The sequence below is a fragment of the Ostrea edulis genome, chromosome 7, assembly GCF_947568905.1.
Source record: "Ostrea edulis chromosome 7, xbOstEdul1.1, whole genome shotgun sequence".
Lineage (NCBI taxonomy): Eukaryota > Metazoa > Mollusca > Bivalvia > Ostreida > Ostreidae > Ostrea > Ostrea edulis.
The window spans coordinates 18,244,305-18,260,326 of record NC_079170.1 but is presented as its reverse complement, the minus strand read 5'-3'; the positions used below and the strand labels follow the sequence as shown (position 1 = coordinate 18,260,326).

The window sequence follows — 16,022 nt, the reverse complement described above, 5'->3', positions numbered from 1 at the left end:
ATTGTATGCATGTAGAACTATTTGTGTGTGAATATGTTTGAATGGGTGGTGAATGTAAAATGTGAATGTGAAATGTAAAATTCCATTGGTATTATACTTAGCTATTTAATACCATATGCATATATGTTTCAATGGAAAAATGTAAATTAAACAACATTGTTTAATTATATGATCAGCGTATGATCTGCATCAGCTATAGAGGGGAGTACATACATGTAGCTGTTCAGTGTGTTTAGTTAAAAACATTAGCTATTGCGATCTATCTTATATAAAATTCAATTTTTGAGATCGGATCTCTTCACATTCAATGACACACTCCTCTAGCGACACAGGAAGATTTTTTCAAGGTTGCCTTTAACCTTGATTAATGTATTGAGCATTGATGGCACTTCATCACGTCAGGAACCCATCATAAACTATCAGATTTCACTAAGTGATATTAACCAATGAAAATCAACGTTTCATATCAATGAAAAATAAATTCACGCGAGTGTTCTCTGGTGTATATGTTATGTATTTGTATGTGTGTGTGCCTTGTATTTCCATTTCACACTTGACCTTGCTGTAGGGAGAGGGCAAAAATAGGCTATGCCTGCTGCCCGATCCCATTCACTTTGTGAATAAAATATAAAATAAAAATAAATTCACCGGTTCCTCCTCGGTGGTATTTTCATAACTGCAGATTCCGGGTAAAATTTCATCTGGATCAATGGGCAGGAGGACGCTATCAGTGTGGTAAAACAGTCCATTCATCGCGGGTATGTCCGTCTGTGTCACGTTGGTTTCTCTGTCTAAACGGATTTGTCCCTAGAATACAGTTCAAGGCAATTGTTACGGTCTTAAAACCCAGATACAGGAAAAATATAGACTACAGTGTGTTGCTATATACACGTGATGTAATATTTACGGTAAACCAGATTTCATTCGCGACAACTTTATTTCGTGATTTACCAATAATAAACTGGTTTGCGGTGACTAATTTTCGTGATTTATTAATGAAATACGAGAGGCATTAAAGGGTAAGCTCGCGGCGAGAATTATTTACGACGAAGAGGTTCTTAAGAACCTCGTGAAAATTTCTCGCGTGCGAATAAATGTTGGTTTACATTATATGACTTCATTCAGACATGTGACAGAAAGGAACTGAAGTGTTGAGTTTAATGAATTGATCATACATGAAGTATAATAAACACACAATGAAATTGATATCTTCCGTATCGTTTCCAAAACCAACTAAATATCTAAAACAAAATGAAATTAAGAAAAGAAGGCCCATTACAACTTAAAATCTCAATTTCAATGACCAACCTGTGTTGTTATCAAAACTGCAACAACGGATTGACTATTGCTCCTTATCATGCGCCGGTTAATTAGATCCGCCACCTCAATCTATAGCAAAAAAGTACGCCATGCTAGATATCAAATCCAGGATATAAGCAGAAAACGATGAATTCCGAAAATTATTGGAGGTCACAACAATATTTCAAGTCAAAGTATAATTTTTTTTGTGACAATAATTTGTGAGAAAAATAATCTTGAACTTACCGTTTCGTTAACAATTTGATGTCTCAAAATTAACTTCAATTTATCTAATCCCTACAAATAAATAAAAAATCTCTATGAGACAAAACATGCAGATTGTGTTTTTTGAAGACAGATAAATTTCCAGAGGAACATAAAGAATACCTTCCCTGTTCATCAATGTAAATGTCATCGTATGATTTGATTAGAAATTATCATAATTAGTATCGATAACTAAACGGAACGTTTGATGTATACTTTAACACATTACAGAAAAACTCCTGGTACAAAATCAATTAATTCAACATTTGTTTTATTTCACAATTTGAATTTCATCGAAGTTGCAAAAAAGAAAATTACATGTACAACGAAGCATCGCAATGACATGTAGATGTGGAGTCACAGGGGCTCGGTTGTCAAATATTGAAGTTTTGCATTATTTGTTCCCGAATAATAAATTGAAGTTTTGCATGATTTGTGTCCGAATAATAAATTATATAAATAAAATCCACCACCAAAATCCGCTTTTTTCGAGGTTTTAAAAAAGGTGTATCATGTGTACATTAAAAAAAGTAAAGGGACGACACTCGCCATCTTGGATTTCTGGGGGGCCCTCGATTCACGGCTTGTTTTTAACAATTTCTACTCTCTGCCTACCGGTTTCTGGAGAGATCTACGTTGGAAAAAGATCCAACGACAGTGATTATATGGAGAGCTCCGGTAGGCGTCGTGTCACTCGATGCAAACTTCCGTTGCTTTCGATAAGTAGGGGCAGGTATCGAATATGTTTCGGAGTCACTGAATGAAAGTGATAGCGGCCGTACAATTGTATCTCCCTCACCATGCATTTATTGATTTTTCTAAAATTCAATAATTTCCATATTGGGAAATTGCTTAACGTAACGTTCCCATTATATCCATTATATGTATTACATATTTTCAAAAAAAAAAAAAAAAAAAAAAAAGAAAAAAAAGATAGCGTAAGCGACTCAGACTTTCTGAAACCAAACCGCTTACAATAATGAAGACTCTTAGCTCTTTGAAAGATAACGGGAAAGGCTTGAATTTATAAAGTTGAAGATAGGTTTTTAATAATTCGTTACTGCAGTTTTAATTTCCTGTACATCCCACTCATCTACATGTAACAACACGTACACATACGAGCAGTTTAAATTCATGGTCGAAATTCGGGTCAACTTAATCTAGTAGAGCTCGTAGTTCTTTTTCTAGAATTAATTCTATGAGGCTATTTGCAATATTCATAACTTACATATCGCAGAAAAGGTTATCCCCAACCAGTGCTATATATAATTCGTTAGGGCGTGTATATTTAAGCAAATGCTAAAAACAGCGATCCACGAAAATCAATAACTCCACAGTACAATATCGATGTCAAACAAGAAGTGTGAAATGATAATTTTGAAGAGGACTAATGTTTACAAATATCAATGATGATATCATTCATTGACCAAGCACTTTACTCAAGGAAAAGAAAACTGGGCAGTACCTCGTCACTTTTAAGGTACTCCATGACCCCTTTAGGTAGTTTATTCCACGCACTATTACTGGATGCAAACACAGTTATATTATCCTCTTCAAATTCAGATTTTAGGCCAGCTTTCTGAAAAAATGAAAATGTCGGACAAGAGAGTTTATACGAAAAGCGTAGCATAATTTCAAAACTAAAACACAAAAAAATATCACCAGCCTCCTCACCACTATCAGAGATTCCATTGTGTTGTACCGCCTGTCCTCTTTCAACAGTGTAAAAATGGATTTCTACAATACAGAGCACACCTAATGATCTTTAAATCGTAAATTTCTCCTACCAATAAGCGGACAGGTTGGAGCTATTTGACTTGCTTGAAGTATATACAATTGGCACCAAAAAAAAAAAAAAAAAAAAAAAAAAAAAAAAGAAAAAAAAAAAAAGAAAGGAAAATCTTGCACTCAGTTTATTACGTGTGTTTATTGATCTTTATAATATTTATCCTGTGTATAACATACATATGCAGCCTTTGTATAACAACTGTTATTATTATTAGTATGTAAGATATTTACATGTTGCTTTAATTTATACTTATATTATGATAAGCTGTATGGATGCTCACGGAAATAGACAAACGCCTGGACAAGTCCATATACTTATATATAATACAAAGATTAACGACTGATAACTCCAAATGAATTTATATACCTCTAACGAAAGTTTGGTTTCGATGAGCAACCATGGTGTCTTATGCACTTACAGTGTTGTCTCCCTTGGAATTACCATGTTCTCAACCTCGATCTCCGCGCCGTGTGTTATGTGCTCACCTTGCTGTCTCCCTTGAAATCACCTTCTTTCCAACCTTGATTTCCATACCTTGTATCATGTACTCTCTGTACTGTCTCCCTTAACACCTACCATTTATGTTTCGTAATTATTGTTTCCATTGACGTCCGCGCTCTATGTTTTGTACTTACAGTGTTGTCTCCCTTGACGTCCGCGCTCTATGCTATGTACTTAAAGTGTTGTCTCCCTTGATGTCCGTGCTCTATGTTATGTACTTAAAGTGTTGTCTCCCTTGATGTCCGTGCTCTATGTTATGTACTTAAAGTGTTGTCTCCCTTGACGTCCGCGCTCTATGTTATACACTTACCGTGTTGTCTCCCTTGACGTTCGCCTCGTTTGTCAGCAGCTTTTGGACCACGTGGATGATTCCATTGGAAGCTATTATGTCTTGTTTGATCACGGAGGATTTGCTCCGAGACCCGCTTAATCTGTACCGATATGTTATTTCTCCACGCTTAAAAAATTATAAATCAAACTGAAACATACGGAACCGCTGAGTTCTACAATCATGGTTTTCTTACATTTTAAGCTATCAATCGGATATTTCTTGGTGCTAATAATGTTTTGCAATAAGAAAGTTAATGGTATAGTAGTCCTTATCAAAGAATCGTGATCATTTTCTTTTCACATATGAAGAATTATCTGTTATGATGACGTCACGGTTACATTTAAGATATACAACATTTTTTTAACACGCTACTGACTGATTTTATCTGGATTTCTGCTGCTTTCCCTTGTAGTGTATAAAACTTATCCATTCGCGTCAAGTTCTCCATCGTCCACTTTCCAATAATGATATGTTGTCGCAAAATCTGGCTGGCAGAATCACTGTCGGCAAGAAAGGCGTCTATCTGTAAAGAATGTACAGCGATCCTTTAATTTAATGATATACTAGGACAGCGTATTAAAACGTTGTAGGCTTTATATGATATAGGTCATACGTTCCAGTTCCATATGGGTTTCAATATATTTTCTCTATGATTTAACTATAAGGATTTTTTATTTTGCTAAATAAGATAAATTTCAATTACTATGAATTCGTTATACATGTATATATCTTATACTTTTGATGATATCCACAACTATTTTTATTTGTTGTTTTGTTCATTAACGAGATTGTAGGTCGAATTTTAATCAGAACAAAGGTAGTAAAAATATTGGCCATTTTTCAGTTTGATGATGTCTTGCTGAAGATATAGGTTTACAAAAGGATTCGAATTTAAGGTAATCAAAGAAACTGTCGAGCATCATTGTTATCTTAATTTTTTTTTCATGCAAGATTTGCGTAAAACCCAAAATTGAGATTTCGAGTTTGTACAGTGAAAATGTGGATTTTAATAACCATTGGAGTATCTGTTGAATTTTAACGTATAAATTTGGATACCGATAACCATTGGAGTATCTGTCGAATTGATTGACAATCGTCGCTGTGATTGTTTTGTTGCAAAATAATATTGGCTGACAGTGTGCGCATGCGTCAGTCAGTATCACAAAACACATCTACATATTGTGTTGCAATAGTTCTTACATCCATCTTCCTATAAATCGTTCTAAATCCGAAGTCTGTCGGAAGGAAGACTGTGAATGGCCCGTGATAACGGAACTCGTCATGGTAAATGTTTTGGACCAGTTTAATGGACCAAGTCATCTTGGACGCCAGCTTGGGGTCGTCGTTATGAATATCTTCTATCATCTACAATGGCCGTGGTAAAATAAAATACGAGTTTAGCAAAAATCATGATTACTAATCCAACCCTTGTTTGTATGATACAGCAGTATTAGTGAGAGTGAGAGGAAGTTATAATGTAATGTATTTTACAGATCGTCAACTTACACCCATTAAATTGTTAAAGCAAACTTTTCCGTCGCTTGCATAACCCTCATGACAGGTGCATCTGAAATGAAATGGCAAATAAAAAATACATTGCCAAAGAATATTCTTTGTTTTCATTCCTAACGATACTGGAAAAGCTAATACTTTATAAAAAGTGTAAATGTACTTCTAAATAATGTTATACTCGTGTTCTAATGGTCCAGTCATGTGACAATCTGCATTTTTGTCACAAAGGCTGCTGTTGGTTAAGCACAGATTGATCAGTTCGCACGTCTGATTGGAGGAAAGTTCATAGCCCTCTTTGCAAACACAGTCTCTCTGTTGAAGGCAAATGGCGCTTATCATTTTACTGACATAGGAAATAGGTAAAAGAAAATCATTCTTAATTTTATAGAATTCCGTGTGTAATTTTATCATACAAAAATGTATCTATCTATCTATTTTTCTTTCTTTCTTTCTTTTCGTTCTTATCTCTCTGAAATCGTTTATGGAGTGAATATTGTAGCCATGCATTACATACCTTTCCTGGCGATCGGTATGTACATATAGATGTTGTAAAGTTACACCCTCCATACATCTCTCTGCAGGGATCAATAGGATCACACACGTAACCGTCCCCTCGGAACCCCTCTAGGCAGGAGCAGTTATAGAGTGCCGGTCCAGAGAAGATACAAGTGGCATTCTCGGAGCATTTGTGTTTACCATTAGCACATAAATCCACAGCTAAAATAGATGTATTCGGATACATTTACGTTTCTGCTTTGTTTTAGAAATCCATAATGTAATCTTTCATTTCATATCTGATAGCTTATCATATGTAAAGTCTATGTATGAATAGTCGTCACAGTAAAACGAAAACATTTAATTAATGAAAAAGTGAAGATAACGAAAATGACTAATCTCATAAATCACAGGAAGAATAAAACGTCAAGAATAGGGCAAGCACATCCGCCGTGAGCCCTATATCTTGATAAGGTAAACGGAGTAATCCGTAGTCAACATCAGACAGGGAACGACCAAACAATCGGTATGAAACATGTCAGGAAGCATTTGACTTGTATCATAATAAAAAAAATGACCATATATCATTCAATTCCATCGTTTTCATTTCATTCATCTTTTTGGCTTCCATTGTTCAAACAATCGTTCCTTTGTATTCATGTGTTAAAACATGTCTTTCTATAAATGTTACTTAAGGTAGGTAGAACAAAAACAGGTCTATAATTGTTAGCATTGAAAGTGTCATCAACTTATTTGTAAAGCAGGATACATGTAACTCTAGTTTTTCCCATTCATTTACAACATTAATCTCCTGTAAAGAAAAGGACATGACGAAACACAAAATGTGGGCTACAACATCAATAATTTTACAGAAACATCCAAACCTGTAGCTTTTGAATTTGATATGCTTTTGATAACTTCCAAAAATAAAAAAAAAATAAAAACCCACAAAAAACACCCCAAAACACCCCCAACCCCCCAAAAAACAATAAGAACAACAACACCCGGATACATTTGAAATTGTGAATGAGCCTTTTGGCATTAATTAGTTATTCAATTTTCGGGAGTAAATCATCAAAGCCAATTTAAGACCGAAATCACAAAAGAAATCATTGAAGGCATTTGGAATCTGAAAGAGCTTCGCCATCAATTTCTAGGATGCTGATGTACATGTACCTGTAGATTTCGAGGGCAAAAATTGCTTTACCCACATATCCTTATGTTTGTCAAAACATTGGTTAATCGCATTGTCAAGAAAATCCCCATTAGCCTATTTTACTTCCTATTTATCGCTGATCAATCCGATTCGTGGAGGGATTTTAAAGCCTCCCGACAGATATTTCAGATAGAACATCAGCCTTCATCCCTTTTTCGGAACCAGTCCGCATACGATGCACCTTAATTGGCATATATTTGTCGACGATTTCCATAAAAACATAAATTTCACAAGGGACGTCAATCAAAATGGTTTTTAAATTTAGAAAAAATATTAGTTGACTGTGGAGTGTCTAATGTATTGTATAATGTTGATAAAATTAATACTAACTGGATTATCTGTCATGTTAAACAAAGATTGAAAGATCAGTTTATTCAAGACTGGGTATCTAAATGTAACGAATCTTCTAAAGGCATAACTTACAGACTTTTTACAAATCTTACTTTAGATGTCAGGAATATATATTGTCAAATATTGCAATACTTAAACAACATATATCAACCAGATTTAGAACCACAAATCATAAATTACCCATAGAAACGGGAAGGTGGCTTTATATACATGTAGATCAAAATAAAAGAAATGTAATATTTGCAGTTCTGATATTGGAGATGAGGTGCATTATAATTCTTATGTGTCCTGTTTTAAATAATATTAGTCGACATTATATACCAGAAATATTTCATACTATATAAATTTTATAAAATTTTTATAATCTATTTGCAGCCAAAAATGAAAAAATACTTTTACAATTGTATAAATACATACAATTAAATACCGAGAGAGTAAACCCTCGGGTTAAATGTATATATAGTTTATTATTGTATTTATTCATTATCAAGATTGTGATATGTATTTATATGAATTAATTGTGCATGCGTGGATATTGTTTTGGAATGCTTGTTTAATATGTTCTCTCTGTTGTGTTAACAGCGAATGAGAAAAATAAAACTTGGTAAACTTAAACAAACTTACGGTTACAGGTTACTTAAACTACAATTTACAGTTACAGGTTACTTAAACAAACTACAACTTACGGTTACAGGTTACTTAAACAAACTACAAGTTACGGTTATAAGTTACTTAAACAAACTACAACTTACGGTTACAGGTTACTTAAACAAACTACAAGTTACGGTTATAAGTTACTTAAACAAATTAAAAACTTAAGGTTAAAGGTTACTTAAACAAATTACAACTTACGGTTACAGGTTACTTAAACAAACTATACTTACGGTTACATGTTACTTACAAACTATACTTACGGTTACAGGTTACTTAAACAAACTAAACTTACGGTTACAGGTTACTTAAACAAATTAAAACTTACGGTTACAGGTTACTTAAACAAATTAAAACTTACGGTTATAGGATACTTAAACAAATTAAAACTTATGGTTACAGGTTACTTAAACAAATTAAAACTTACGGTTACAGGTTACTTAAACAAATTAAAACTTACGGTTACAGGTTACTTAAACAAATTAAAACTTACGGTTACAGGTTACTTAAACAAATTAAAACTTACGGTTACAGGTTACATAAACAAATTAAAACTTACGGTTACAGGTTACTTAAAGAAACTAAACTTACGGTTACAGGTTACTTAAACAAGTTACAACTTACGGTTACAGGTTACTTAAACAAATTAAAACTTACGGTTACAGGATACTTAAACAAATTAAAACTTACGGTTACAGGATACTTAAACAAATTAAAACTTACGGTTACAGGTTACTTAAACAAATTAAAACTTACGGTTACAGGTGTGTTCCGTTGCGTTGATGTCTCTCTCGTAGCCCACGTTACAGGAACAGTACGTGTAGTTAGAGCCCGGTATTTGGATGCAGCGGGAATTCCCACTGCAATTCTTGTAGTCACAACCAGAGATCTCTGATCAAAGTTTAGATGAAAAATAATAATATCATTTTCTTTTAAATATTCGTAAAACGTATTCACACAATGGAACGGCTATCACAGATCTTGCTAATGCCATTAATATACAAATGTATCTAAATCAGTATAAACATACAAGTAGTTTACATAATTTAACGTTTGATCATTATTTTGCTTCACATTAATAATTCTATACCATTTGACATTCAAAAAAAAAAAAAAAAAAAAAAAAAAAAAAAAAAGAAAGAAGTAACATGACCGTTTTCTGAGTACGATATTCATTGTTATATACCTTCATCGCATCTGTCTCCTTTCCAACCCGATGAACATTCACAATTTCCGGAACCTAGAATTCCACTGTCACAGACTCCGTTTACACAATCACAGGCTTAAGAAATAAGAAAATGTTGATGTTAATACAACCCAATGATAAATATTCACAAAGCCTACTCTATTAATAGATTAAAATTTGAGAAAACACCATTAATTGAAAACTAAGCTGTACAGCATTGAATTTGTACTTAATTTAGATTTGTGCTATGAAATAATAAAGCTCAGAAATTGTAGACTGTCTCATTCACTGAGTAAAAATATCAGAATCTATAGAACTTTGCAATTCATAATGAAAAATGTGAAATCTTACTTTGATTACAATTTTCACCGTACACAGAGTCCTCTAAACATTTCTCACACGCAAATCCCGTGAAATTTGCCTGTAACATATATCAACGTGGATCAACAACATGTGAAAGTTTCTGATGGATGATTTTCTGTTATATATTTGACTTTGGACTTTTAGTTTTTCTTAGCCTTGAATCATGAGAATCTGTCAATAAACAAATAAGATCTTCGACAGCAACAAAGGACTAGGTGTGATAAGGGCCGTTTTTATCCCCTGTAAAACACTGGAAGAAGACTAAATCTATAGAACATGTGAAATATTGTTTCACATAATTTGTCTCTGATATGTTTAGCTATTTGGAGTAGATATTATCTAAGACGTTTCTCAATTTTGAACAAATTCATTAAAATGCTTATTTTTCGTGAACGATTTTCTTTCAGAAAACATGGAGCGCAGTTTTGGACAAAATGAATTGTTCTACCCTGTATTTGTACTGGAACACGTGGATGTGCAGTGGAGAGAGAGAAATATCCTGTATTTGTACTGGAACACGTGGATGTGCAGTGGAGAGAGAGAAATATCCTGTATTTGTACTGGAACACGTGGATGTGCGGTGGAGAGAGAGAAATATCCTGTATTTGTACTGGAACACGTGGATGTGCGGTGGAGAGAGAGAAATACCCTGTATTTGTACTGGGACACGTGGATGTGCGGTGGAGAGAGAGAAATATCCTGTATTTGTACTGGAACACGTGGATGTGCGGTGGAGGGAGAGAAATATCCTGTATTTTTACTGGAACACGTGGATGTGCGGTGGAGAGAGAGAGAAATATCCTGTATTTGTACTGGAACACGTGGATGTGCGGTGGAGAGAGAGAAAACAATCTCGAGAACAAAAGTTTGTTTGAGTCTGCAATTAACTCTTTCTGGAAGAACTGCGTGAAATTAACTATCAATTGTAAACTACAAAGAGTGGCATGTTGTTTGTGACGTCATGATTTTACATCTACATCATTTGGATCAAATTGAGAATAAGAATTGAGTTGCATCGGTATTCTTGCACAAACTGCTCTTGATTTTAAAAGGAAAGCTTTTGAACAGTTGTCGATTATTTCCGGGGGTGGAGTGGGGGGTGGGGGTGTTGATGGCCCTTATTACATATAGTCCTTTATCTTTTTATCTAAATTCATTGAAAAAGAATTGCTGTACATGTATTGACTATCCAGTTGCATATAGATTTAAAACTGATAATGGACAATTTCATCTACAGGAGAAAAAAAACCGCTTTTTAAAATCCACATCAAAATATTTTATTTTTTACAAACTAATGATGATTCATATTGACAATGATGGACAGGTGTCATCCCTTTATTACATACGTGACATGCGCACTCTCCGTTTCCGATTATGGTGTCATTACAAGTACCCTTGTTGTTGCATATTTTCCAGTTATACGTTGGACACGCTGTCAAAGACAAAACAAAACGTTAGCAAGATACATCTTATCTTATCCACACAGAAAGACTTAATTCTCTCGGAAAATAACACGCTTGTAAACAGCCAGAAAGAAGTATGTGAAATTTTTAATGACTTTTTCATAAATGTTGCTAAAAATTTGGGGATGCAGAACAAGTAGATGAAAATCACCCAAGTATACAGGCAATAAAAGCAAATACAACAGAATTACCACAACATCTATTTTCCTTTAAAGCTGTCACTGAAGACTTTGTAACAAAAAGTATAAAGAAAATAGATATTAAAAAAGCCACTGGTATTGATGAAATTTCTCCAAAACTCTTACACATCGCTTTACCAGTTATCAGCAAACCTCTAAGTCAACTAATTAACATGTCCCTATCAACATCAACTTTCCCTAACCAGCTTAAGATAGCACAAGTGACACCATTACACAAGAAGAATAGTTCATTAGAGAAAGGCAACTATAGACCTGTTAGTGTTCTTCCTGCAATCTCAAAAGTTTTTGAAAGAGCAATTGAAAATCAGTTAACAATGTTTTTTAAAAATGTTTTCAATCCTTTTTTGGCAGCTTTTCGGTCAAGTTTTGGATGTCAGTCAACTATATTAAGAGTAATTGAAGATTGGAAACAAGCATTGGATAAAAACGAGTACACAGCAGCAATTTTAATGGACCTTTCTAAAGCCTTTGACTGCCTTCCTCATGAACTACTTCTTCTTAAACTAAAAGCATATGGTCTCTCAAAAGCAGCACAAGAGATGTTAAGTAGCTATCTCTCATGTAGAAAACAGTGTGTTAAAGTAGGGGAGCACACCAGCATCATGTCAAATATAATCAAAGGTGTGCCACAAGGGTCTATCCTCGGCCCCTTACTCTTTAACATCTTTATCAATGACCTCTTTCACTTTGTAAATAAATGTAATCTCTACAACTATGCAGATGACAATACTTTATCAAAATCAGATAAATCTTTAAATCATGTAATAGCAGCACTTCAAGATGACAGTAGATCTCTGATTAGATGGTTTAAATCAAACAAAATGCAGGCAAATCCAGAAAAATTCCAAGCTATCTCTGTTGGAAACAAAACACACAATGAAAACATAGTTTTTGATTTAGATGGGATAAAATTTTCATGTGATGAAGAAATAAAATTGTTGGGCATTACAATTGATTTTAAACTTTCTTTCAACACACATATTACCAATATTTGTAAAAAGGCAGCAAGGCAATTAAATGTTCTTAAACGAAAAGGCAAACATCTTAGCAAATTAGGTAAATTAACCATATATCATTCATTTATTATGTTAAATTTTAGTTATTGCCCGTTGACATGGCACTTTTGCACTGAACAAAACACCCGCAAAATTGAAAAGATTCAGGAAAGAGCTCTGAGGTTTATCTATGGTGACTATAAAAGTACTTACGAAAACCTATTAAAACAATCTAAATTGCCTTCACTAAAAACCAGAAGAATGCGAACAATAGCTTTAGAAACTTTTAAAATTATCAACAAAATGTCCCCACTTTTTTTTTTTTTTTTTTTTACAAAATCTAGTTGTTATAAAAAACCATTCATACAATTTTAGATATTCAAATACAGCGGAAGTACCAAGACCTAGAACAACCAGGTACGGGATTAAATCTTTTAGATATGAGGCAGCAAAGCTCTGGTACTCTTTGCCAAACGAAGCAAGAAATATCACATCATATAATCTATTCTCAAATTATATTCAAAATTGGTGTGGGGAATTAAATTGTAAATGCAGCTCATGCAGATTCCAGCCTCTCCTGCCTAAATCTTAAAGTTTTGATCTAACTTCTAACTATGCTTCTAAGCTTACATGTACAAATTTAACTGTATTATTTTTACTCCGCTCTGTCTCTTAGGTATGCATACTTATTTAGTCTATGTATATATCCATATTTTCATGTTTGTGTTGCAAACTGTTTTCAGTGCTGCATGCGCATCTTAATATAGCTAGTCCCTGTGTATATATATGCATGACTTGTGATGTCTGTATACATGTATGCGTCCTGTTTTATTTCAAATTTCTGTTTTTATGTCTATGCATGCAATTATATATCATTAGTGCTTTGTGTTTTTTAATGCTATATAGTCGGTTAAAGAGCTCTTAGCTCATGTTTATTGTTTACCTGTATATAGTTCCGACTTTAAATAAAAATTACTTACTTACTTACTTATCCGGAGATTATCTAAACGCAAAATGATTCCCGAACCAGTATGTTTAATGAATTACTTCCCATTCGTTTTAAAACTGAAATAATTGAGTGACTGTACATGCACTTTTAACTCAGGTCAAGCCCTTAACCTTTCCTAAATGATCGAAAAAGGGAGAGGAGAATATTCAAGATAAGCTATTTTCCATAATGACATAAAGTTCGTTATTTTTAAAACCCTTTCGTCAAGATAACAATTAGTTTCAAGGTGCCTCTGACTCCGCACTACACTCACCGGAAGTTTGTCACATTGACCTATATTTCCATGCTTATCGTTGCTCTAAAAGAATCTAAGACGATGCTATAGGTGAAATGTGCAACATTCTATGTTAATGATAGTCTTTTTCTTGAAGAAGAATGATTTTTAAACTTTCTATGTAACTATTCACCATCTTAGGTTAAAAAATGTCTGTTTTATTTTGAGGGTGGGGGTGGCCATCAAATTTTTTGAAGGGGGGAGGGTCACCGTGTTTCGATTTTTTGCAATTAATACTCAAGGACAAATGGTCGTAAATTCATCCTTTGTGACCTAATTCCATGTGCTGTTACTATGCATACATGTGTATGTATATTGTATTCTGCATCAATTAAATGATGGGTGCTTTACTTTCGATATAGTTCTCTTTTCCGACTTTAGCCACTTTCAAATTCAAATTGAACCTCCCTTATTATATATTAATGTGTAAATGAACAAAAAAAAAAATTGTTTTCAATAAAACCCAAAATATCAAGTTTCTCTGATTTAATCTAATCATAAGATGTGGTTCAGGCTCATTAGTCCAGATATATATCTAATTATATTATTTCGTTTGATGTTTTTTCAGACTTACCGAAGCAGCTTGGACCATAAAAACCGTCACAGCAATAAGGAATAGGAATCTGTTCGGAACAAATATGTGAACACCCCGTCATCGTAATAATCCGGGGATTCGTCTCATTGCCCATGTTCAAGTCTAATTGACAATTCTTATGTCCATTGTCTGTTGTTAATTTTGTGGCATTTCTTGGACAGTCACTGTTCGAATTTTCTGAACACAAAACACACTTTGTTTCAAATCTGTTTGATAAAATTTTCTCAGCTTTACAGAAATCTTTTGTATCTGCAACTTTTACATAATAAATCCCCAACATCACTATCAATATTAAAGTTGATGAATCCATGGTAGAAATATCTTCTATATGTGTTATATCGTTCAGTTAAAGTACCATGCTTAATATTATTTCTTATGAATGAAAAAAAAGGTGACATTTGAAAGTCACGTGATTTAAGCGACTATGAAATAGGACGTGTTCGGTAGTCACAAGACACTTATGTATCAGATTCTGAGACTGTTTAAGCCCTAATTAGTTATCAAATCTCAAGTATTTTCCTTCTTAAAGTGGCAGTGTGTATATTTACTGCATTATCGTAAACCGTTCACCGACATGACAAAGGAAGTAAGCGTTTAAGGGATTAGGATCTGCGCGCGATCTTTGGTTGTTGTATGACGTTCTTCTCATGAAAGTGGTTATAGCTAGATCAAATTTTGTATCAAAAAGTACCATTCACCGGTAACTCGACTCGTCATCTACTAAGATACTTATGTCAAATCGTAATGGTCATCAATCTAAAATTGCATCATATGATCATATATCTGTATTTGTGTGGGTACGTCGAAGCTACCAATTCTGGTTTTTCTACGACGGTATATTATGGAATCAAAAACTGTAACAACTCTGTTAACAGCTTTATTTATTTTTTTCTTTCACGCATTTACAAAATTTCATTACTTTTTGACTGATATTAATATAAGTGTTTCACTATGCTACATGTTATAACCCAAACCCAGAATCCCACCACCTTGGATATTTAACCTGGAAATTATATTTTTGTATTAAGATAGTGCAGCTTCCCTTCAAAATCAAGAAAGAGCGCCATCTTTGTAGAAAATGAATTTTGGAATACCATCCGTGGTTGGATCAGGGGCGGATCGAGGAAAAGTGGTTAGGGGGCGTAACTTTATAAGGCAGGGGTTCTGGGCGAAGCCCCCGAAAGCTCCGGGTTTTTACAGATATTTTAGGGCTTGAAATATGTCTCCTATGTAGTCAATTTGACTATTTTCAGTCATATATAATAAGGTGACATTAATAAAATAACGCAAATTTTAAGTTAAAAAAAAAAGAAAAGCAAGTTCTCCCACTAAAAGTGTTTCAATAAATAAAAAGATTTTATCATTTTTTCCCGAGAATGGATGAATATACTGCTTCTGTTATCGTTTCATTTGTTCTCAGCAAGAGACCACGATTTACCTTAGATTTGAAAATTTTAGGGGGGAGGGGGCGGCTGCGCCCCTTAAATCCGCCACTGAGTCCTCAGTGTTTTACATCAAACAAAGTATT

At 33.9% G+C, this 16,022-nt stretch overlaps 1 protein-coding gene across 1 annotated transcript in view; it reads right to left on the bottom strand.

Annotated features, from left to right (window-relative positions):
- Positions 1-14,950, bottom strand: part of LOC125653817 (stabilin-2-like) — a 37,478-nt gene extending 22,528 nt beyond the window's left edge. The window contains exons 1-16 of the mRNA XM_048883447.2: positions 14,474-14,950; positions 11,305-11,390; positions 9,947-10,016; positions 9,596-9,691; positions 9,166-9,300; positions 6,211-6,413; positions 5,875-6,008; positions 5,691-5,751; positions 5,385-5,549; positions 4,561-4,707; positions 4,164-4,310; positions 3,238-3,300; positions 3,029-3,142; positions 1,546-1,596; positions 1,309-1,389; positions 649-807 (exon numbers count right to left, since the gene is read on the bottom strand). Coding sequence (XP_048739404.2) covers positions 649-807; positions 1,309-1,389; positions 1,546-1,596; positions 3,029-3,142; positions 3,238-3,300; positions 4,164-4,310; positions 4,561-4,707; positions 5,385-5,549; positions 5,691-5,751; positions 5,875-6,008; positions 6,211-6,413; positions 9,166-9,300; positions 9,596-9,691; positions 9,947-10,016; positions 11,305-11,390; positions 14,474-14,804 — 2,043 coding nt within the window. The 5' untranslated portion in view covers positions 14,805-14,950. The remainder of the gene's footprint in view (positions 1-648; positions 808-1,308; positions 1,390-1,545; positions 1,597-3,028; positions 3,143-3,237; positions 3,301-4,163; positions 4,311-4,560; positions 4,708-5,384; positions 5,550-5,690; positions 5,752-5,874; positions 6,009-6,210; positions 6,414-9,165; positions 9,301-9,595; positions 9,692-9,946; positions 10,017-11,304; positions 11,391-14,473) is intronic.
- Between the last annotated feature and the right edge of the window lie 1,072 nt (positions 14,951-16,022).